Here is a 24,384-nt window from a genome sequence, read left to right on the forward strand (position 1 = left end):
GTTTCTTGATGCATTGACTGATGCACGGGCAGCCATGTTCGTCCCTAACGTGCAGCTAGCGAAGCTAGAGCATATATATATATAGAGAGAGAGAGAGAGAGAGAAAGAGAGGGAGAGACTTCGGCCTATATACATACCAAGAGTTCCTATTCGAATCATTAGCAAAAGTGAAGGATTCCATTCTCCCAAATAAATTTTTGCTTATAGGAAATGCAGACCCTCCAAAATTCTCAACTCCATTTGGCTTCGTGGAAATCTGATCCAGTGATTGAACCTACAAACTTCTACTTCTGAAGTGGGATCTCGTTGCGAGTTTCTGTGTTTTTCTTTTTAAATGTTTTTTTTTTTTTTTGGTTGGACCCCACTGGCACACCATCTTTGGAAAGAAGAGTCTGGTTCTTGCGTTCTCCGAAGGTCGTCATCGACCCATAGCCCATAGCCATGGCTGCCGCGTCTCTCCAACTCCAACGCTTATTCTCCATCCTCTTCCCATCGAAACCACCAACCACTACCGCACGACCACCACCCTCGGATCTCCATCTTCCCAAGAAGCCCACATCTGGGTGGGTCCCCCTAGTGGCCACCCGGGACCCCACAATTTTCGCTCCTCCTTCAACCTACGATTACGACGTCATCCCCACACTGTACCCTGCACTCGCGCACTCGAACACCCTTTTCTTCAAATCTTCGTACAACGTCCAAATCATAGTGGGTGAGAACGAGCCCGAAGAGATATTGCTGAACCGGTTCAGGAGGGAGGTCTTGAAGGCCGGCGTGATCCAAGAGTGTAAACGGAGAAGGTTTTTTGAGAACAAGCAGGACAAGAAGAAGAGGAAGGCACGTCAGGCTGCCAGAAGGAACCGAAAGAGGTTCTTTACCCCTTTCAATTTATATGTATATTTTTTAGTAAAATTGCAATCTATTTGACTGCAAGCTTTGTCGTTTATTCCTTGAGCGACGGAGTATCAAATTCATGATATCGCAAGAGTTAAAAACAGAGCAGAACATAAAAGCATTCCACTTGGTGCAATTAAAACAGAGCAAGCCTCGGTTTGCCTCGGTTTCTTGCTATTGAGAACCTGTTCTGTGTGATGATCTTGGCTTGTCTATATGTTGGTCTTTTAGCACCGCAGCATCAACTACCAAATTATTCATTTTTTTTTCACAAACCAGTCCTGTATTTTGGAAGTATTCTGTTTCTATATCCCTTCTAATATGCCATACTCAATGTCAGGCGCCCACAACCAAGAGATCTGATGCAGGCTAAACAGGAAACACCTAGGAAGAAAAAGAACGAGGAAGAAGATGATAACTGGGAAGATTATGAAGTAGATCTTCCATACTGTTGATGCCGGATGACAATGAAGAATGAAGTTTTCGAAGAGGCTTTGGTTTTTGACTCCATTAATGTTCAGGAGAGTGCTTTTGTGTAGCTGCTTGTAGTTCAACCTGTTGTTATGTAGACTTGTATATTGTATTTAGCTGTCTATTTGGGGAAATTTTTTATTTGAAAGCAATATGGAGGACACACATTCTACATCAATGGCATGATATGAACAGCTGTCTATTTGACATGATAGCGGATTACAGAATATAGAAGAGATATTAAGGAAATAATCAACCCAAACGTTGACAGCCCAGATTGATTATAACTCCAGCATGATTTGCGGATGTCTGTATCATTTTGAAAATATTTTCATTCCTTGTGTAATGCCTCAATTACATCTTTCCTTTTAACGTTCCTGTAAATCTGCTATGGCAAGATTCTAGCGTTGTATACTTGGAATTTTGACTGATATATAAACTGAGATCTCTCGCTTTAAAATGCGCGAGAGTTTCCCAGCATTATCGTGTTCTTTCATGGTATCAAGAGCTTAAACGTAACCTCTGTTTTTTTTTCCAATCCGCCACTATGGCTCACCTCCTTCCAACTGTCTCTCCCGTAAACATCCAAAGCCTCGTTACTGTCAAGCTCACAAATGATAATTATCTTCTCTGGAAAACACAAATCGTCCCCTACCTACATGGTCAACGTCTATTTGGCTTTGTTGATGGAACTATATCCAGCATTATCATGTTCTTTCAAGAGAGAGAGAGAGAGAGAGAGAGAGAGAGAGAGAGATGTTTTACAGGAACACGAGAAAGGGAAGAAGAAACAAACATAAAAAGCCAAACAGCAAGTCAAAACGTTCAGCTCCGTTAACTACAAGGTATATGTATTTATTATGCACCTCATTGACAAAACACGACCTAGAATTAAATCTATGGACAAGCCAATTGCCTCGCAACAGTAAACCTAAACCAAGCAATCTGTAATCCGCTAGCAGAGCCTATTTATTTGTCATTGTTTTCACTGCTAATCTATTTTTTGGAGGGCGGTGTGGAAGACGAGAGGTGCTTGCTAGTTGCTGTGTGTCATTCATCTACCAAAGCTTACACACATTTCTTTCCTTTCTTGAAGGAGTCAAGTTTCTGGCAGAAGCTATCCAAGCCTTCGGGAGTAAACCATTTTTTTTTCATCTGCAGTGTATTACAGAAAGAGACAAGGAGGCAGGGTTTATTTAGACTCGTACTTTCTTATATTTGGTTCAAGCCACCTTGGATTTCCCCATTTCAAGTGAATCCAGCAATAGCATGCACGGTGTTCTGGTTTTTGATTGCAAGCTCTCACCAAAGTGGCAGAAGATCAAGAGGCTCCAGTGACTCCTAAATAAATGGGTATTTCAAACAATAAAATCCAGTCCTATCTCTATGGAAAAGAAACAAGACATGAAATAAAGTTCCAAGCATTGGCAAGAAACAAAATGTTAATAACCGAACCGGCCCAAGTGGTGAAGGCCTTGATCTTAGGGTATTACTCCCTTCAAGGTCTAAGGTTCAACACTTTATGAGTGCAAATAATCATTTGGGGCCACACCTCTGGTGAAAAGCCAGCGATTTAACCAGTTTCGTGTAAGAAAACTTCCGAGGGTGCGGTGCACGAGACCGAGGTCTATTCTACAAAGATGGGTCCGAAGGGTCCTGCCTTGGAGGGTTCCCGACATCAAAAAAAGAAAAAGAAAAAAGAAACAAAATGTTAAGCCAGTCAAGTTTATGGAAAAACCTTCCAGCAAATAATAGGAACAAAAACATATTTCTTGGAAAAAATGTGCTTCTTCTTACGAGGCAAATAATAGGAACAAAAACAAATCCATGTTAGCACCTTGTCTTTATAGGGTGGTTTCAAATACGAGGCAAACCATAAGCAGCCAAGGTAAGCAAAGGAGGTCCTCTTATCTTCTGAAAAGCTCCCCCCAAAAGTTCCTATACATGTCAAACACTTTTATTCAGAACACAGGCAAGACATTTGACACAATTGTTCTCATCGCAAATCAAGTGAGATTATGACTCACCCAATGTGAGATTCAAAAGCTCCACTATCTAGCTTCTTCTGCTCTGCGATAGCATTCTAGGCTTAACTCTCCTATTTAATTGCTGACGCTGAGGAAAGCGAACTAAAACCCATGGGTAACTTAATGCAAAACTACTACTTTTGTCTTCAGCTTCTTCTTTAGTCATCTTTTCATGCAAAGACATAGCATGCTCTGATATTTGATGACCTACAACCTCTGTCACAGCAAAACAAGTTCATTCATCAGAACTTCATTAATCATGGTGTTCGTAGAAAGGAGAGATGGTTGGCATCTCCCCTGACAGGGACGGCAACAACCTCCGGGCTTACCTGTTACCACACATACGGTTAAGGCTTCCCAACTTCTATGGTGGATCTTATGCCCAATTTTTTGCTTACAAAAAAAACTTCATTAATCATGAATCATGACACAACACCAGTCTTCTACAAGTATGACAAAAACATTCCCAGTTTGGTTATGCAGTTTATATGAGATGAAATGTGATGTTTTGTTGAAAATTAAATAAAATATTATTAAAATATAATTTTTAAATAATATTTTTATTTTAAAATTTAAAAAAATTGAATTATTTATTATATTTTATATATAAATTTTTAAAAATTATAATAATGAGATGAGACAAGAGAATATGATTTTGTATATTCAAATCTAGAAGCACCGGCTAAACTTTCTTTGCTCAGTTTGGTTCCTACGATTAAGGAAAAAAATTCATTTCACTCAAAACTTTCACGACACTGTGACATGCTTTTTTGATAAGTATATTCAGACATATGTTGGGTACTCCATTTGGCCAAAGCTCAGTCTCTTAGAGTATAAAGTCTCCCATGGATCAGTACAAAGATAAATATTTCAAGAATTTAGAGGAACAAAAGCCACGAGGAAGTCCAACATATATAAACAAAAAGGTTTTGGAAAAAAATGAATCAAATTCAAAACTTTTTTTTTTGATAATTAAAAGGTGAATTTTATTAATACGAATGAAATAAGTATAGCCTATGTACACAGAGAATATACAAAAACAATTTTCAAAACTTTCTTCAACGTTATTTTTTTTCACTATTTCTTTCTTTAGCAACACCAGAGACAAATATATATATAAATATATATATATGTATATATATATATTTATATATACATTTCCTTCTAGAGTTTCAAAATCAACAAAACAGATACAGGGTAAGGCGAACCAACTATTGACACCAGGCTGAAATTATCCAAGCTTCTCCAAACCAATGTAAGAGCCTCTTATTGGGTTAGTTAAAAGTTAAATCCGAGTATTTAGTTATTAGAGAGTAAAATATACTCACAATAAATTATGTTTGAAATTTAGCTACAGTGATTTTCAAAAATTTTTCTAAATTTGAAAGTTACTGTACATACATCAAATATATATTTTATTAATTATTTCTTTCTCTCTTTCTTTTTATCACATATTTTATCACAATAGATATATTAATTTGAGTTAGTGATATATTAATTTAATAAGAATATAATTATTAATTAATATATAATAGGTAGAATAGTAAAATATGATAAAATAAAATAAATTAATAATTAAAAAAATTGAATATTTTTAAAATTATTAGTTATTCATTACTATATAATGAATAAATGTGTAATCTAATGTGGAGATTTGATGTGAATAACCAAAACTAAATTCATTTTATATTATTTTATTATTATATAATGAAAAAATAGATATTCCAATATAAAAATTTATATAAATAAAATAATCAAAAATTAAATTTCTCTTACATTTATAAAAAAAACATTTTTTAACTTTAACTAATCAGTGCTCTAAAAGCACATATCTAACAGAACAATCCCTTCAACGTCCCTAAAAGAACAAAAGTGATGGCATGTATTCAAACCACCTGTACTTGAAGCGCATACAATATTAGATTTCTAAATGACATCATCCCACAATCAAATCTCTCTCTCTCTCTCTCTCTCTCGCAGGGACATGGGAGGGGAAGTCAAACACGTAGAACTATGGAAAATGCATGGTTATGCACCTGAATTAGATATTAAATAATATAATGTCTCTAATGATATACTCATTATATCAATATTTTAATTAGCTTAAATTAGTTAGCAAGATTTTCTACTAGCCAACAATTTCCTTTTGAATAAATTGCGTCGATCAAGTAAAATAATTGCCACATATGGTTATTTCTCTTGTAAGGGTTTCTCTAATAACAGCCCAATGTATGGTGAATATATTGTCAAAAAAAAAAAAAAAAAATCTCTCAAAATATTTTCATCTTGTATGTAAATTGGGAGGTCCAGCCACCTCGAAATAGCCAGCCCCTTACTCTTCTTCTCAGCCCATTCAAAAATTGGTTCAAAAACCTTTAACACCACCGGGTCCATATCAGTATGAGTTGTATGACTGTAACTTACTTAACATATCATCTGAAGATACATGTCCATATCTTATATCATAGGATTATACATGTGGGACTCTCATCATATTAAAGGATGCCCTATCAATTCTAATTGATGCTTATTTAAGCCATTTTAATTACATGGCATATTACGATAGGATGAGAGTACGACGTCAAGTATGGGATACCTATAAATTTTTCATATCACAGACCAAAGTGATAGTATTAGGACTGGAGAGGATAAAAAGGCCCCACGGGCCAAAGGAGGCCCATCGTTCTGGCAAAGCGAAGATAATAGTCTTTGATGGGCTCATCTCACAAATAAGAGGTCCGTTTGGCCTAGCCTAAGGTAATGAGACGCCGACAGAAGCGGCCAGGGGTGACGTGCTCCGACCTGCCAGCTGCCTTGAATCATCACTAGCATGTGGCTACCAGGAAGCGTATAGAAAAAGCTATAACCACCATTTCCCTAGGAAAAGGAATGTGGGTGCCAATAGGACGGGCCAAGGGAATGCAAGCTCCTCAAGTCCCTAGAAAACAGCTGCTAGGAAATGTGTGTGGAAGAGGTAACCATGACTTCTACACTGGGAAAACAAAAGTGGGCGCCCTTATAGCAGGCTAAGAAGCCACTGAAATGATGGCTATGAAGCAGCAACTGTATGGATGTGTACTGCAAGAGCAACCATGGCTCTCTCCACAAAAAGAGAGAGATGAGGCTCGTTGGCCCTAATTGAGAGGGCGTTGAGGCTTATGTCAGAGCTCAACGCTGCATTAATCATTTCCTCCAAGGTATCACACCCCTTAACTGATTCACATGTATAAAGCATGGGGCACGATGTGACAGCTCATTGGGAATGGAAACAACAACACACCAAATCTAGTATAAAAGCCCACTCAAGGTATGTTCAAACTCACGGAATTGGAGGGGAAATAAAACAATTCCTAAAAAGGAAACTAACTTAAGCATTGGAGGGTCCTTGACCACCCCCAAGCCTTTCTATATTTGTATGTTGCAGGTCCCTTGATCCACCCCCGGCTGTCCAAGAAGACCTCTTGATACGTACAAAACACGTCCAAAACAAGAACAATTGTTAGACTTCATGAGATGTTGCAAATACAAAGTTGCAGAAGGGCAGATGTTTTAATTAATACTTTGCTTGGTACAAAGCAAAAGAAAAAATGAAAGAGACTATCGGAAAATCTCCTTCAATTCAATGTAAGACCCGTATCATCCAACGACATTGCACGATCAATCAAGCAAGCTTTCCTGTTCTCACTTCTCATACTACACGAAGAACTTTCCAACTTTTCTGGCTTGTTCTAGGAAACCAAACAAGGAAAGTGATCGAACAACAGAGAAAGATTTTACCTGAATTCTAAATAACGCTGTCGATTGAGATTGTTTTTGGAACGAGCTTACTCTTTCGTTTCGCCATTGATGGGCCAATCGTGTGAGAGAGTTTGACACGCAGAGTGACTCACAGCATGTAAGATCGGTTGGGTAGTGAAGCGTGTGGGGGAATAATCTGAACCGTCAATCTACCATTAGAAACAAGGATAATGTTAAACTTGCTACCTTCTACTATCCGTATACTATTTTATAGTGTATTTGATAATTTTACTAATAGTCACTTTCTTAACCATTAAATAAAAATAATAATAATAAATTTAAAAAAATAAGAATGAGTAGTAAACGGGTAATAGGAGATAGTAAGCCTATCATTATCCCAAAAGCAATATCTTATTTATATGAAAATCACAAGAATGCTTACAGATTGGCTTATTTACGTCATAGTAAACATTAAAAAGGAAGAATAAGAAAGAAAAATATTTAAATAAAAGAAAATTCTATATACCACATTATCATCCACTCTTATTCTACTATATAATATGTGACACATTTATCACTATTGAATGATCCTTTATTAGACAATTCTTTATCATCTAATTATAATAAATATGCAACATCTTACATAGTGGGATGAACATAGGATGGAAGTATGGAATATAACATTACTCTTAAATAAAATAGGAAAATGGTATAGATTGCAATGTATGATGTTTTGAAAAATTTAATTCTATTTATAAGTCAATGGGTAAAACACAACATTCAAATTTATGTTATATCAATATTTGATAAGTAATACTAGATGTCACATTTCTATATTATTTATAAATATGATACTTTTCATATTTTTATCAATTTTTTAAATATAAAAATTCAAATGTTGATGGAAAATGATACTTTATTAGAGCATTTGCAGTAGCCTCTTGAAAGTTGTTGTTAAAAACTGACTGAATATGTTATCTCGGCTGGTTTATATAATATACTTCATATAAATCACATATTAGATTATGCATAAATTTATCTAAACTATTAAAATAATAACTTTTAATAAGATTTTTTATTTTCTTATTAACGTATTCAATGGTCAGATTTTTTAAATTCAATAGTCATATATCTTATTTTCTCTAAACATTTTGGCGTTTACAATTAGGGCTGTAAATGAATCAATCTGTTTAATAGCTCACTCAGTACTCGTTTGATTAAATTCGCAATTGAACTCCACTTGTGAAAAAAAAAAAGCTCAATCGTAAAAGCAAATATCTGCTAAATTAATAAATGACATATACCCAATTAAACTCGACTCGACTCGACTCAACTAAGACTCGTTAAGGCCCATTTGTTTATGTCCGAGTTGACTCGTTAACTCGACTTGATTAAAACTCATTCATATATTGATAAATATATACATACACCGATGTATATATACATATATATGTGTATTAGCTAATAACTTAAGCATAACACTTTTATAATTAAATATATAATATGTAACCTAATTACTTATGTCTATATATTGAATATGCTTCATATTTATATTTTATAATTTGTACAGTAATTAGTTGATAAGATTTAATAATTTTCATATACTAGTATGTGAGACACTGGGACCTGACGCCAGATAGAATATAGATTATTCTATAGACTAGTTTCAACAAATAATTCACAGGAAATGAAGACAATGGAATCGTCCAAAACACAAAGAAAACAACTATGATGTTTAATTCAAAATTATCAAAATCCAAGAATGTCCAAATCCACCCACAAGCCAGGTTGTAATAGTTGTAATTCGACAATATCAAAATTTTACGAAAAATTGCAAAATTCCACTCAGATCCTCCTGCATCAGTCGCCTCGGGTTGGAAGCAACTCGCCCTCTAGTTCACAGTAGCTTCATTGGAATTTATAAAACAAGGCCTTAAGTGCTTCACATTAAATACATAAGAAGTTTTCAAATGGTTGGGGAGACACAACCTGTAGGCGTTATCATTGATCTTCTTTAGAATCTCACAGGGTCCAGTCTTCCGCTCTTTAAGCTTATTATACTCTTCAACATAAAAACGATCATGAGTTAATAACGCCCAAACAAAATCACCAATATAAAAAAGCATCTGACAACGATGACTGTCGGCTTGAACCTTATACTTGGATTCACAACTTCACTTGCTCATGGATGCCCTGAAAATGTTTTGCCATCCCATCTGCCCTGTGATTCAAATGACCAACATGTGGAATAGGAACTAAGTAAAGCACACCGGACGAGTTATGACCATAGACAATCTCAAATGGTCTCAGTAGTGTGGTTTTGTTATTAGATTTGTTTTTGGCGAATTCTGCATGGGAGAGAGCCAGATCCCATTGCTTTGGTTTATTTCTTGCCAAACTCATCAAAAGATTGCCCAAACTCCGGTTCATCACCTCGGTCTGTCCATCTGTCTGGGAGTGTGGTAGGCACTACTGAAATTCCTATAAACTCCTCTAGAAATGGCTCATGAATTTAGTGTTAGGATCCGAAGTGATTGACCAGGGAATACCATGTAAACGAACAATCTCCTTAAATTAAAGACGAGTGATTCGAGCAGCGTCCATTTTTTTCTTGCAAGCTACAAAATGGGTCATCTTGGAAAACTTGGCAACCACAACCAAAATAGAATCCATGGCCCGTTGGATCCGGGGTAAACCGAACATAAAGTCCATACTGACATCGAACCAAAGGGCTTCAGGAACAGGCAAGGGAGTGTACAAGCCCACATTAGTAAGAACCCCATTGGACAGCTGACACACATAGCATTACTCCAAATAACGAGCCACGACACTGGTCAATTTGGGCCAATAGTAATCAGAGGAGACTAGGGCTAACGTCTTATCTCGTCCAAAGTGACTCTTGCCAGGAAGTTCACTAATAATCCGCTGCCTCAGTGAACAATCTGGGACGCACAATTGAATTCACGAAATAAATAACCATTATGCAAAACAAAATCATTTCGTTGACCATCAGTTACCTGCCAAAATATCCTTCTGAATGAAGGATCTGCTACATACATGACACTGAAAGCCTAAAATCCTACAACTCTGGTGTTCATGGTGGTGAGGAGTAACGTACGATGGCTTAGGGCATCTACCACGCGATTTAGACTCCCTGATTGGTGCCTCAACGAAAATGTGAACTCTTGTAAGTACACTACCCACTTGGCATGCCGCCTACTCAACTTGTGCTAGCCATTGATGTACTTCAGGGCCTCATGGTCAGTGATAAGGATGAACTCCCTCTATACTATGTCGTGACACCAATGCTTCAGGGACTGAACTATGGTGTAGAACTCTAGATCATAAGTGTAATAATTCTTCTTCAACCCTGACAGCTTCTCACTAAAACGGCTATTTGGCGTCCATCCTGACTCAAAACACAACCAATGACAACTCCAAATGCATCATAATTGACCTTAAACACCTTATTAGAATCTAGAAGTGCCAAAACTGGTGCCTCTATCATCTCTTGCTTGACCAGTTGAAAACTTGCCTCTGCCTTCTCAGACCACTGGAATTCACGTCCCTTGAGGCACTCTGTGATAGGAGCGCTCAAAGTGCTGAAGTTTCTGATGAACCAGCAGTAGAATGATGTCAATTCATGGAAACTCCTGACATCGTGCAAGGTCATAGGTTTGGGCCCCTCCAAGACCACATCTACCCTTGACTGATCTGCATGAACATCTTTAGTAGACACAATAAAAACAACGAAAGTTATAGAAGTAGTAAAGAAAGAGCATTTATTCTGATTGATGAACAAACGCTCCTTTCTCAATATATCAAAAACAGCTCGGAGGTGATCAAAGTGTAATGTTCATGTCAGACTATAAATGAGGATATCGTCGAAGTAAACTATACAGAATTTCCCTATAAAAGCTCGTAAAATCTTATGCATAAATCTCATGAATGTACTGGGCTCATTGGACAACCCAAAAGGCATGAGCATCCATTCATAAAACCTATATTGCATCTTAAACTTCGTCTTTCACTCATCTCTAAGTCCTATTCTGATCTAGTGGTATCTGCTTTTAAGGTCAATTTTTTAGAAGATCTTAGAACCAGACAGTTGATCTAACATATCATCCAGGCGTAGAATTGGAAACTTGTACTTCATTGTGATCCTGTTGATTGCTCTGATGTGAGCACACATACACTAGGAACTATCTTTCTTCGGTACTAGCAGGGCAAGGACTGCACATGGGGTTATGCTCTTATGGATGTAGCCTCTCTCCAATAACTCTACCACCTGACGTTGCAACTCTTCAGATTCCTTGGGACTGAGGCAAAATGCAGGTTGATTTGGCAAACTCAAACCCAGAACAAGGTCGATCTGATGTTGAATATCCCTTATAGGCGGCAGGCCAAGAGTACATCTTCTGGCATCCGATTAGAAAACTTTGCAAGTAGTTGTTGCACCTCTGCTGCTAAATCTTGACTCGCATCTGTTGAACTATTCCCACAAGGCAGCAGAGCGTAAATCACGTCTTCATACTCAATCTCCTCTAGAAACCTAGACATAAAAAGCATGTTAGTACTATTGGCTACCAAGGTAGGAATGGTTCCTTCCTAGCGAGGTGCCAACACAATCTTCTTCCCTTTAATGCTAAGGGAATATGTATTCTTCCGTCTATCATGAATAACACTGTGATCATATTGCCAATGTCTGCCTAACAATACATGACAATCATCCATAGATACAACATCACACCAATCATTATTAAAATATTTTCTGCCGATTGAAAAAGACATTGGGCATCGCCTATCTATTGTTACGTCATTGCCTTTATTCAGCCACGATAATTTGTACGGCTTAGGACGACAATTTGTCTTCAACTGTAATTTCTGGACGTCTTTTTCAGACACCCCGTTTTCACAACTGCCATTGTCAATGATCATCTTGCAGACTTTATCAGCAATTGTACAAGTCGTGTGGAAAATATTGATTCTCAACCAATCGTCCCCGAAATCACCTTGGGAGTCTGTAGACTCTTGCAAACGACTAGGGTCTCGTGGCCATCACCATACAACATGTCTTCATCATCATCAAACACAAGCTGTCCAATCTCCTCAGTTTCTTCTACCAAGTCTTCCTCAATCAGGAGATTTTTGTCTTTCTGATTAGCATGCTTCCTACACTCAGTCGCTTTATGCCCATGTTCACCACATCTTAAACATCTAATATTAGAGTTAGAACTCTAATCCTGCGATGGCTACTGGGCATGACAAGATTCTTGAGGGCAAACTACTCGACTACTTTGATCGTTTTTTATCACTGGCCTCATGTTCTGCTGGTAGGCTTCATAAACTGTCCAAAGTGAGTGAAGGCTGAGGACATCCTGCAGGGATTGCCGTAATCCCCCTAAATCCCGCGCCACCATCTGCTCTTCCGTTTCAGATAGATCATTCTTGGCTATCAATTAATAGAACTCTTTCGTGTAATCATCAACCGATCTCATGCCTTGCCTCAACGAGTGAAGTCATTGAAACAAAGTTTGATGTGTAGTCGAAAGGGAGGAAGTGACCTTTCATCTTCTTATTCATCTTTTCACAATCAGTAATCTTGGCCTTGCCTTACCTTGTGATGGCTTCAACTACTCCCACCAAGTAGATGCTCTGCCTTTGAGTTTGATGGTGACTAGTTTCACTTTGACAAGATCTAAGACTTCCTTATAATAAAAAATCCGTTCCACTCCATTCAACCAATCAATGAACCATTCAGCCTGTAACATACCAGAAAACTTAGGCATATCCACTTTGAAACCGAGGTTCCCATAACGCTCCTCCCGACCATAGTGCTCCCAAAATAAAGCACGATTGTGATATATGTTTTCAAATTTGGAATAGGAATCAGAATCGTGATCTTCCATTCATGATCACCAATATCATGTGTCATTAGATGCCAGGTCAACTCTGCAACTTGCCTCTAAAAATCCTCAATCATCACATCCTAAAAGCTACTATCATGGTGTAGGACTTCCTCGTTCGGAACCTTCCCACGACGACCAACCATAGAAACTAATTAGATATTACATTAGGAAAGATGATGAAGCTCTTATGCCACATTAGAGATAATTCACAGGAGATATCACATTATTCTGCAGGCTAGTTTCAAAGAGATAATTCATAGGGTAGGAAGATAAGAGAATCACTCAAAACATAGAGAAAACGACTCCGATGTTCAATTCAAAATTATCGAAATCCAATAATGTTCAAATCCACCCACAAATCAGGCTGCAATAGCTGTAAATCGACAATATCAGAATTTTATCAAAAATAACAAAATCCAAAAAATCACACAAAAATAAATACGTATAAAAGAAGTAATATACAAAAAAACTGACCTAAATTAGATTCAGAATCACTTCCTAAATAATAAATAAAATATTACCATAAAAGGCAAAAAAATAACTAAAATTGAGAATTCAGAGGAGAAAACAATGGATTTTGGCCTCAGAAAAGGTGTGTCGAAAAGAGATTTACGAATTGGGATCATATATGTGGTTTTGATGCCCATAGCCAAAGTTATAGTCAAAATACTGATACATACCCAAAACTGCTCCAATCAGGAAAAAATCACGGTTTCCTGCCATTTTTGTACTGATATACCACCTCAAGGTATTTCAGCGCCATCAACGTGCAATTTGACAACTCAGCATCATCTGACTTGAATCTTCCTACATAAGAAACATATATAAAATAAATATATGTTATTATACTATGTGTATGCATTAATAGTTTATGTAGGCATATAGTATATTGTTATTATGGATAAATATCAACTAGTTACATACTAATTATTTATAAATTTTTAAAATCTTATAATTCGATTGAGGTTTTACTTGTTAGTTGTATAAATTTAATATTAGATTTTTTATTTATTTAATTTTTTTATTATTAAATCTTATTCAAAAAATAAAAAAATAAACAACTCGAACTCAAGTATAAGTTTAGCTTACCAAGTTAAGCTCAAATAAAGATTAAATAAAAATATTGAGCTCGAACAAATTGAGCTGAGCCTGTCTTTGATACAACCCTATTTACAGTCACACATTCTACATGTATATTATCCATACTCCAATACTAGTTCACTCGTGATGAGAGTAAAATGATTGCGTAGTTTGTAAAATTTGTTATATTAGATTTGCAAAATTAAAAGTTTTAAGTTTTTATTACAAATTAAATAATTAAATATGATCATATTAATATTGTGAAACAAGGTTATAAATATGATTTTTTATAATTAAAATTGAAAAAAATATCATTTTATTTAAAATGAAAAGTACTATAATTATAAAGAAATTTTATAAAAGAAAATCTATAAATAGATATAATTTTATATAATACGTTAAATCTATTTTATAATAAAAATAACTTTACAATCTAACATAATAAATTAAACCATATTTAATTTATAAATTTACTTTCTACATTTGATTAAATTTTGTACAGCAAACGTAAAATGCTTGATCTATAAGACAGGAAACTTGACGCATCAGCGCGAAGCATCTGATTATACCATCTCCCCACAAAGTACCCACTCTGGCACTGCCTCACGGTTCGTAACTCCTCCCTCAAGCAAAGCGCAGAACCAAAACTCTGATTGCCCATCTAGCTCAGTGAGTCCACACCGAGTCGCCATGGAAAGCCAGGAAGGAACTCAAGAGCTACACCTCGTGCTCGCCCACAAGCTCTTCCTTTTGAGGCACCCGGACGTTCAGGACATCGAGAAGGTCCGCCTTAAGGAGGAGGTCTTCGCCATCGTCAAAACCGACGGTAGCTATACGATTCTCACCGAGTTTCATTTCCATTTCCCCGATTCCGTCTCACTTAAATGATTTTTCTTTTACCACTGTTTGTGTTGTGTAGATATGGCTCCGTTGTACGAAACCCTAATTTCCGACTCGGTGCTGGAGAAAGATCAGGGCGTTCTGGACTCGATGCGCGCGAAGATCGAAGACGAGATTAAGAAGCTTGACGAAAAGTGAGCTTGTGTTTAATTTCAGTTCAATTTGTAGATATTTGAATTCCGAAGTGATGTCTGTTCGGTTGCGGATAGAATAAAGAACAAATAAAATATTTTTGTTTTGAATTTGGGTCTTCATGTTGAAAGCTATCATTGACGTAGCCAAACTGTCTTATTACGGTTAGTACGGCGATGGTTTCGGTTTTGGTTCTTTTTGGATGGGAAATATAATGTAAACTTCTCATATAATCTTTGGGGCAAAACAACAGAGAATGATAGATAGACACAGTTTTTTGTGGCTCTTAGTCGTACAGTTCCTCTGAAGTTAAATGCATTGGTTTTGTTAGCCTATGTATAGGCATTGTGGGGTTTTAGAGTAGCTAATTACTGCGAGTTTATTTACTTGCTGAACTTCCTGTGATGCGAGGGTTTTTCTTTTAATTATTATGTTATGATGAAATGGTAGTATGCAAATGGTAATATGAGAGTGGCTATTTTTCATGATGAAGTTTGGAAATTTGTATTTGAAAGTCGAAATGTTAGCTGTGTCTTCCAGCCCAATTGGTTGGGTTTAGGTCCTAGCCTTCTGGGTTCAGTTCTCAGAATAGAAAAGGAAAAAGAAGTCGAATGTTCATTTCAAGGAAAGAATGGGTGGTCCCACTTGTAATGGGTAATTGATGACCCTATTGTTGGATGATTTTTCAAATTGGTTTAGGTATGTGTGAAGGTCTAAGGGGGTTTAGCAATTCTTGAGTATCGTGCAAAGATCTGATATTAGTTTATGCTCTTCTTCTTTAGTGAAGAATGAAATAAGGTCAGTGTGTGTTTCAATTATGTTGATATGATAAGTTTTGAAAATCTGAACCTAAGTATTTGAATACCTGAACGTTAATAATTTGGTTGGCTTTCACTTGCATACTCATCTACAATCCTGTGTTTTCGGAGTTTCAATTTGTTTGTATTCATTTCTCTCTCTTTTACTAAAGTTCAACTCATTACCTGCCACATCTCGTATTATAATAGACGATGTGGATGAATAAAGAATGTGTTTATCTGGCATCATGTCAAGTAATAACTCTTGCAGATTACAATAAGTCGGTCTATTGGTTTGATGGAATGGCTAGTTCTTATGGGGATTTAAAGTGTTTATGGATCACTAGTTAATTGGCCAACTTTTGTCTGTTTTCTTTTCACTCAAGGGATTATATCTTCTTGGACTTTGTTCAGGATAGCAGATGCTGAAGAGAACTTGGGTGAAAGTGAAGTCCGAGAAGCTCATCTGGCAAAGTCCTTGTTTTTCATTCGAATTGGTGACAAGGTACATAAGTTTCATCACTCATTGTCTGCTTACACTGGTGTTTAATTTTCGAATCTAACTTTTTCCCTCCATGAACTCAGGAGAAAGCATTGGAACAACTCAAGGTGACGGAAAGCAAAACAGTTGCGGTTGGGCAAAAGATGGACTTGGTGTTCTATACACTGCAGCTTGGTTTTTTCTACATGGATTTTGATCTAATTTCCAAAAGCATTGATAAAGCGAAGAAGTAAGTTTTGACATGAATTTGCTGACAATGTTCTGTGGCTCTTTGTATTTAGAACTTGGAGTTTAAGTTGGAGACATGAGTCAATGAATTGTAACCATTTTCGTAATTTGCCAGCTTGTTTGAAGAAGGCGGAGATTGGGAAAGAAAGAACCGCCTGAAGGTGTATGAAGGCTTGTACTGCATGTCTACTCGAAACTTCAAGAAGGCAGCAGATCTATTTTTGGATTCAATTTCAACCTTCACAACTTATGAACTTTTTCCTTATGACACCTTCATATTCTACACTGTTCTTACGAGCATAATATCCCTGGATAGAGTTTCCCTGAAGCAAAAGGTATTCAGCTTTCCCCACTTAATGATTCTAATTTAACTAAGTAATCTCATTTTAATTTTCTGTTTCTGGTCAAGTTGTGTGATATTAATTTTGCTAATTGTTAGGTTGTGGATGCTCCAGAGATCTTGACAGTGATCGGGAAAATCCCTCATCTTTCGGAGTTTTTGAACTCTTTATATGATTGTCAGTATAAACCATTTTTCTTGGCATTTGGTGAGTGGATACCTAATAAATATGTTCCACAATCTTTTACACAATAATAAATAATTGAATATGTTAGAAATATAAGTTCTACAGGTTTTTCTGCATGGTTTGATTTCTTGTGACACCCATCTCCTTGATGGTGTTTTCCCAGCTGTAAAAATTATGTGATATGGGATTTTGTCTGTTTTTTTCCCTTAATACCTCATGGGTTATGTTTTGGATTTTACTTTCAGCTGGCCTGACAGAGCAAATAAAATTGGACCGCTATTTGCATCCACACTTCCGGTACTATATGAGGGAGATCAGAACTGTGGTTTATTCCCAGTTCTTGGAATCCTACAAGAGTGTTACGATTGATGCAATGGCTAAGGCATTTGGAGTTACGGTGGAGTTTATTGATCTGTGAGTGTTGTTTTTTTATAAGAAGATATTTTATTGATATAAAGATACGCATAGCCCAAGTACACTTGAGGTATACATGTGATTACACCTATTTAGGGACTAGAAATGGTTACAAGGAAATCATGGAAGCTGAGACCATTTAAATCTATAGCAATGGCCCACATAAATAAAGTCTTCTAGAAAAAGCTCTTAAAACTCTTTCAAGGAGCGCTCACGATCCTTAAAATGTCTATCATTTCTTTCACTCCAGATGCACCAAATTATACAAATGGGAACCATCTTCCACACAATTGCAATATGTGGTGTCCCTATGATCCCTCTCCAACTTGCTAGTGGTTCAACCACTCTCCCTGGCATAACCTACGCTAATCCCACTTTGCCGAAAAAGCAATTCCATATGGCCCAAGCAAATTCACAATGTAAGAGTAGATGATCCATTGTTTCCCCACAATTTCTGCACATACAGCACCAGTCAAATGATGATAAGTCCACGTTTTCTTAGATTATCAATGGTCATTATCTTCCATATTAGATCTGAGTGTTGGAAGTGTCATTGGTGCTATTTTTTTTTTTTTTTTTATAATCTTACTTAAAAGAGTTTTATGTTTTCTTTAGAGATGGTGTATGCAATCGAGTTTTTAATCCACCCATTTCTCTTGTAGGGAGCTCTCACGATTTATTGCAGCAGGGAAGCTTCATTGCAAGATTGACAAAGTTGCAGGTGTTCTTGAGACCAATCGTCCGGATGCAAAGAATGCTCTTTACCAAGCAACTATCAAGCAAGGGGACTTCCTTTTAAATCGGATCCAGAAGCTGTCTCGTGTCATTGATCTGTGAGGTACATTGGATTTCCATGCAATTTGGAAGCGGCGCCGGAACTTGCGTATTTGTTAGTAATGCAGAACAAAAGTCGTCTTTGCCTTTTATTTGATAAATCTGATTCTCATCTCGCGGTAGTCAATCTGTTTTCATTATCCCAATTTATCAAGGTGATGAAGTAACTGATTTAAGGTACCGATTCAGTTTTTCAGATTCTTTTGCTTGTTCCTTTTGGTGATTTTTTTTTTAAAAAAACAGTGTACGACTGCTTAGGTTATGAGATGTTTTGTCTTTATAGCACTCGAAACAAATCTTAGAATTGTCTAATGGTTATTTTGTGATGAATGAGGTGTGAATAAGTTTAGATTTATTTTTGTTAAGAAGCAAATCGATTAGAAACGATTAGGTTTTTGAAGCTTTGGTGATGAGGTCTCATAATCGTTGCAGCCAATGTAAGATTCATTTCCTTTCATGGAGTTGTCTCTGGGTCTCTGTCCTGAGGCCAACCCATGCACGTTCCGCCAACTCATGAAAACTTCCGTGCTTTTCATATAAATCTTGGCCAAATTGGTAGCTTTGTGATTGATGTAATGAATCTTGATGATTCGATCCGCTGGGTGAATAGCATTGAAGAACTGATGCAAGAAATCTCTCTCTAAAAGAATCAAAGAGAAGGGCAAAAGAAACGGAAAATGATTTATCAAAGTTGAATGCCTGAGTTGTAGTTCGAGGGAACTAAGCAATAAAAAGTCGGTCATCAACCCTGAGGAAGCACAAGAAGTTGCTCAATCAACTCCAAGTGATCATCACTACTGATGCTAACCATAGAGAGGAGAGAGCCCGCTCATTAAGGAATGGGCATCTGAACCTGGACAAGCTCTTAGAATGAATGAATGAGTACTGTGACTCTCTGACTAACAATCTGAACTGGACTGTTAGTATGCGATTGCAAGCCCAACTTGTTAGAAAGGCTGTTAACAAAGTCCTGTTCCCTTTGATTCTGCTTCTGTAGTGACCAAGAAGTCCTCTCCTGAAAAGAAAGAAAGATGAAAAGGGATAAGGCTCGAAATAATATATAGCTAATCCATGAAAATGCAGAAGATCTTTATCCTCCAAACCTCAACATCTTTCCATTGAGGAAAAGAAATCCGAAACAAAAAAAATTAAAGCATTCTCTAGTCTCCATTAGCATAGAAGAAAATTTAACGAGCCCATGAACCCAAGTATTGAACTCCCTCTCTGTTCAAAGCTAGAAAAAGAGAAGAAAGATTCCTTCAAATTGGGCCTGCCCTGAATCGTGGAAGCCCAATGGCGATTAAATGGGCCTAATTAGTGCCTAATGGGCCCATTCCCGAATATATTGATTCGCGCTCTTCCGTGAAAAGTGAAAACTCCCTCCCGCGTCCGCTTCTCAGTTCTCACGGAAAAACCCCTCTTTTTGAACTAAAATCATCCATCTGCGGTTAGAAAATCAGATAGAGAGAATGTTTGGGAGGATCAGAGCGTCGTCTTCCTCGCCGGAGAGCTTGGAGAGGCCGCCTTCCAAGATTCTCAAAGATGATCCTCTCTCCATTTACGGTATTCTACTTCTCAGATTCCTTTCTTCGGGGATTGCCTTTAATTTCGAAATTGGTTTATGCTGAATTTATGTATTTAAATTTGGGTTCCTAGAAGATGGAATAAAAGAAGGCAAAAGGTATGCATGCTTGAACTATTCGGGCATGTACTGTACTGTGGTGAGTTTCTCCATGATGTCAAACGGGAAGTTTTCTGCATCTTTTGGTCGTGGTGGGTAAATGACCTTTTGTTTGGTTGATTTTCATAATCGGGACAAACATAATTGAGCCCATATCAGGATGTGAACTTTGATTTCTTTTACCCTCGTTTTACTCAATAAAGGAAGGAGGCTTCCACTTTGTGTCGTTGGTGGATTAAGCTTCTTGTTAGTTGTTTGTTAACTTCATCGGTGATGTCTTTCCGATTTTTCTTGTGTACGATTGCTTTCTTTGCAAAAATCTCCCTTTGAATTGACCCAAAAAAAGTTCCACTTCAAACACTTGGAGCTGCTTCAATTAAAAAGAAGAAAAAGAAAGAATATGGGTATTCTAGAATGATAAATGATAATGGACTTCTACATTTCTGCTTAGGATCTGGATTGGCGAGCAGAAACGCTGATGAGGTCAAATTTGATCTTTTGATGTGAGAGACGAGTCCCAAAAGCCTGAGGTTTACGTTGTTCTATTAAGTTTACTTTTGGAATTTATCACATTATGAAAGTCCTGCAATTCCATCTTTCATCGTATGCTGTTACGCGAGAATCAATCTTAGATCTTAACTTTGAGGTTTATATAGTCGCAGCATCTTATCCTCTAGAATGGTATTTTTCAACTTATTTAAAGGTTGCAATCATGAGCATCGTATTAAATTCATTCCTCCTTTGTTGCAGAGGCTACCCTAATGAAGCTCAAATTAGGTTCTCAACGTGAGCTAAGTTCACCCTCCGAGCAGACGGTGCAGACAGAAGTCGATTTTGATTTAAGCTCATCATCCTCTGCAGGGGCTACCAGTAATTCCAACAGTTTTGAAAATACTGCAATCTCCCTTGTGAGGAGGTAATGGCGATAGATACAGAATGTTCTTCCAGAAGTGGTTCACCCGATTCAGTTGATTCTCGTCCCACGAGCAGCATGAAAGAGCAACAGAGCAGGAGTAATTCAGTTCTTTACCTCTTTTCTAAATTTATGAATTCTCGAGAGGTTGTATGTTTATCCTGTGAGGATGCCATGCAATTACAGGATGGTTGTTCTTCCATTGTTTCAACAACTTCCAAGTGACCGTCAATCTCTTGGTCGCATGGAACTGGAGATGGATCAGGAATGTGTCGGCTCTTTACCTTTCTCCCAAATGTAGGATCCGAACTGGGTTTCTGATCTGGATCAGTATTATAAAGATTAGATTAGGTGCTTAATTTTAGCTTGATTTGCTGTACTGCAAAGTTCATCTTGTTCAAAACCCATTTTTTCTGTTGTACTCTCAAATTCTCAATGCCCATGATGAATTCAGCTGGTATTGTTGCATGTATATGGTTCATTTGGGGACGTGTGTCTGTGGCGCAGAGTATTTATTTGCTTGTAAGTTAAATAAACCCAAACCCAAAGATGCATCTCTCTCAATGCGATGCCACTTTGTGGAATATACCCATGATTGACGAACTTACTATATATCATACACGGTATACCCCATAAATCACGAAATTCATGGTTCTCAAAGTGCAAGGGATGTATTCACAAAATCTGCAGAACTAATACGGGAAAAGTATACTTTACTACTTAATGCTTTCACTTGCTGAAACTTGTTTAACCTCTGATGTCAACTTGATGCGTTAATTTTCTGTTCTGCAATTGAAAATCCCGTTGAGAATTTAAAAAATTTTAAAAATAAATTAATAACTTGACATTAAAAGTACAGGCGCTCAGAGAGTTTCTTCAAAACCACATCAGTCAGGGAATTGAGCGTCAAGTGAAAGATCACTCCCTTAGCCACGGTGCTTGAGCTGGTGTCCACTGACATATTTCACCTTCTTTGAACCAGAGAGCTGCATACAGAGAACAAAATTATGAGACGGAAAAAGTTCATAACATATTCATCAAGTTATTTGATTATAAATTGCAGTTCAAAATGATAACTTGGTGTTGTAGGTAATGCAGACATGAAAAAGAGTCTAGCCACTGTGATGCATGAACTTTAGATTTTGTACGGTGGAGAGAATACCATATGATTGATGATATCGACAAAAAGACGTGACATTTGCAACTCAAAACCAGATCTTATATTAATTGTCATAGATGGATTTCAAAGATACACAATGACACCATACTTTTTTAATATATATATACGCATGCACATACACGTGTATATTTGCATGCCTATAGTTTCATAATAACCTAGTTCATTAATTTTTTTTTTACCATAATGTACATCTGAGTTAGGATTAAGAACTCAATGCAAGATCACTGTTAATTATAACATGATATTACCTATTTCACGCTGACCATTTTCAGGGCTGTCACTCCCATGAACCACATTCCTGCCAAAAATTTTCACCATAAGTCCTTGTCTCTAGACAAGTAATTTGCCATCAAGACAATAATTACCAACCCATTTCGATGAAATTAATATACACTAGCTAAGCACCAAAGACTAAAAGTACTAACCTTCCTGTTTGAACAGCAAGGTCCCCTCTTATTGTGCCAGGGTCAGCTTGGAGAGGATTTGTAGAACCTATAAGCTTACGTGCTGACGCAACCACACCAACACCCTCCCAAGCCTTGCAAAATAACATAGTGATCGGTGTTGTCAAAACAACTTAAAATATTACAAGTATTTTGTACTCATCATTTACCATGTAAATTTGTTGGGGTTGGGAGAAATACTAAGTCTTACCATGCACACGACTGGACCTGAAGTTATGTACTCGATCAGCTTAGGGAAGAAAGACTTTTCCTTGAGATCCTTATAATGCTCCTGACACCAAAAACAATATAAGATTAAGTGCATAATAATTTAAGCATCTCAGAGTGAATGTAAAATGAATGCTCAAGTGACCATCAAATTAACACCAACTACAACAATAAAGATAAAACTGGGAAATTACAATGTTCTGCTGTTGATTGACCAGAATGGAAACATAAATGAAAGTTTGCATATTATAACAGGACAGAGTCTCCTGTTGTAGTAGCCCAAAATCATTACATTCTCTATGAATTCCTCGGCAATTAAAATGGAGCATCATGTTCGATCAGAAAAAAAATGGTGCATCAGGTTCTGTTATCATCAGATGCAGTATTTCCTCACATCACAACTGTTTGCTTTTGGCTTACTTGAATTCAGGCAATATAAACGAGCAAAAAACTCTCCCATTCTCAATAACGATATAAAAATGCTGACTTGGGGCTTATCCATGTAAAACAATAAATTAAATATATGTATCAATGCTATGACAAACCTCTGCCAACTCTTTCGGGCATTGAAAGAGCTTCAAGCCTGTCAGTTTGAATCCCTTCTTCTCAAACCTCGAAATAATCTCTCCAACCTGTAACAACTCAACCAAATTAGATACATTCAGGCCAGGAAGAAACAATCAAAAAGCTTTATTGTTCATTGTAAAAGCTAAACACCCAAATGATAGCTTAAAAAGCCAAGAAAATATATTTCCAATTATAAATTCCCATAATCGAGACAAGAATTCGACAAAAAATTAGAGTTTTTTTTTTTTTTCTTCTAAGGTCACAAATAATCTAAAATTTTAAATTCTCCCCTATGCTCTCCAGTCTCCAAACAACCAAACAGGGCATAGGACTGTTAATAATTTCGGACGAATTAGAGTAGAACTTACGAGTCCACGCTGAACACCGTCTGGTTTCACCATTATATAAGTTTCATCAACTTGTTCCTGCACACACAACGATACCAATAAAAAGAATTAACATTTTCAAATTAAATGGGAATCTAATAAACTTCGCAAATGCTGCAGAAAATGACAGAAACCCCAAATGTTGTTTTAATAATTTGAGGTGAAATTTGAAGACACAGAAGGAAGAGAAGCAAACCATGGAAGCAACCAAGTGGGGAAGGAAGATATGGGTTTTGGTGGTGGCGGCGGCATTGTGGGAGAGGGTTTTGGCATGGGGACGAGATAGGGAATATGAGAAAAGATGGGAATTTGAGTGGAATGCAGCCAAGTGGAGGTGGTGGGTGGTGCGCACGATAGGCTTTTGGGTGTATGATAAGCAGCAAGTTCTCAGAGTAGGTGAGCGTGGAATAGATGAAAGAGATGGACGTCCTCCAAACACAGCCTGAGCTTCCATTGTCTCTCCAATCTCTCTCGCCAAGCCAACAACACGAGTGTAATTTTTAGATACCCTTTTAGCAAACGGGAACAAAAAT

General features: G+C 37.0%; 4 protein-coding genes and 1 non-coding gene across 7 annotated transcripts; 4 read left to right on the plus strand and 1 right to left on the minus strand.

Moving 5' to 3' along the window:
* Window positions 1–138: 138 nt before the first annotated feature.
* On the plus strand, window positions 139–1,515 carry LOC121237208 (30S ribosomal protein S21, chloroplastic-like). The gene is made up of 2 exons (XM_041133837.1): window positions 139–869; window positions 1,235–1,515. Exons 1-2 carry the CDS (start codon window positions 442–444, stop codon window positions 1,347–1,349), a joined length of 543 nt encoding a protein of 180 aa, XP_040989771.1. The 5' UTR covers window positions 139–441; the 3' UTR covers window positions 1,350–1,515.
* A 2,139-nt stretch (window positions 1,516–3,654) lies between these two features.
* On the plus strand, window positions 3,655–3,784 carry LOC121238024. The gene has a single exon (XR_005935069.1). It is a non-coding gene; the product is annotated as a U6atac minor spliceosomal RNA (small nuclear RNA).
* Window positions 3,785–14,646: 10,862 nt separating this feature from the next.
* Window positions 14,647–18,783, plus strand: LOC121237269 (26S proteasome non-ATPase regulatory subunit 6). Its single transcript, XM_041133945.1, has 8 exons — window positions 14,647–14,945; window positions 15,039–15,153; window positions 16,363–16,453; window positions 16,534–16,679; window positions 16,794–17,013; window positions 17,118–17,226; window positions 17,451–17,619; window positions 18,282–18,783. Exons 1-8 carry the CDS (start codon window positions 14,810–14,812, stop codon window positions 18,454–18,456), a joined length of 1,161 nt encoding a protein of 386 aa, XP_040989879.1. The 5' UTR covers window positions 14,647–14,809; the 3' UTR covers window positions 18,457–18,783.
* A 1,060-nt stretch (window positions 18,784–19,843) lies between these two features.
* LOC121237270 lies at window positions 19,844–21,454 on the plus strand. 3 transcript variants are annotated; one of them, XR_005934892.1, is made up of 3 exons: window positions 19,844–20,016; window positions 20,586–20,780; window positions 20,885–21,454. XR_005934892.1 is itself a non-coding variant. In XM_041133946.1 (3 exons), exons 1-3 carry the CDS (start codon window positions 19,923–19,925, stop codon window positions 21,052–21,054), a joined length of 381 nt encoding a protein of 126 aa, XP_040989880.1. In that variant the 5' UTR covers window positions 19,844–19,922; the 3' UTR covers window positions 21,055–21,454. The 3 variants fall into 3 exon arrangements, 1 of the variants encoding a protein (XP_040989880.1); XR_005934891.1 differs by having other exon boundaries at window positions 20,586–20,664; XM_041133946.1 differs by lacking the exon at window positions 20,586–20,780 and adding an exon at window positions 20,110–20,226.
* Window positions 21,455–21,780: 326 nt separating this feature from the next.
* Window positions 21,781–24,384, minus strand: LOC121237938 (nucleoside diphosphate kinase 2, chloroplastic). Its single transcript, XM_041134872.1, has 7 exons — window positions 24,048–24,384; window positions 23,834–23,890; window positions 23,444–23,530; window positions 22,882–22,962; window positions 22,653–22,765; window positions 22,476–22,525; window positions 21,781–22,033 (listed from the first exon to the last, which is right to left on the minus strand). Exons 1-7 carry the CDS (start codon window positions 24,303–24,305, stop codon window positions 21,966–21,968), a joined length of 714 nt encoding a protein of 237 aa, XP_040990806.1. The 5' UTR covers window positions 24,306–24,384; the 3' UTR covers window positions 21,781–21,965.

This window comes from Juglans microcarpa x Juglans regia, chromosome 6S (genome assembly GCF_004785595.1).
Source record: "Juglans microcarpa x Juglans regia isolate MS1-56 chromosome 6S, Jm3101_v1.0, whole genome shotgun sequence".
In the NCBI taxonomy this organism is placed as follows: Eukaryota; Viridiplantae; Streptophyta; class Magnoliopsida; order Fagales; family Juglandaceae; genus Juglans; species Juglans microcarpa x Juglans regia.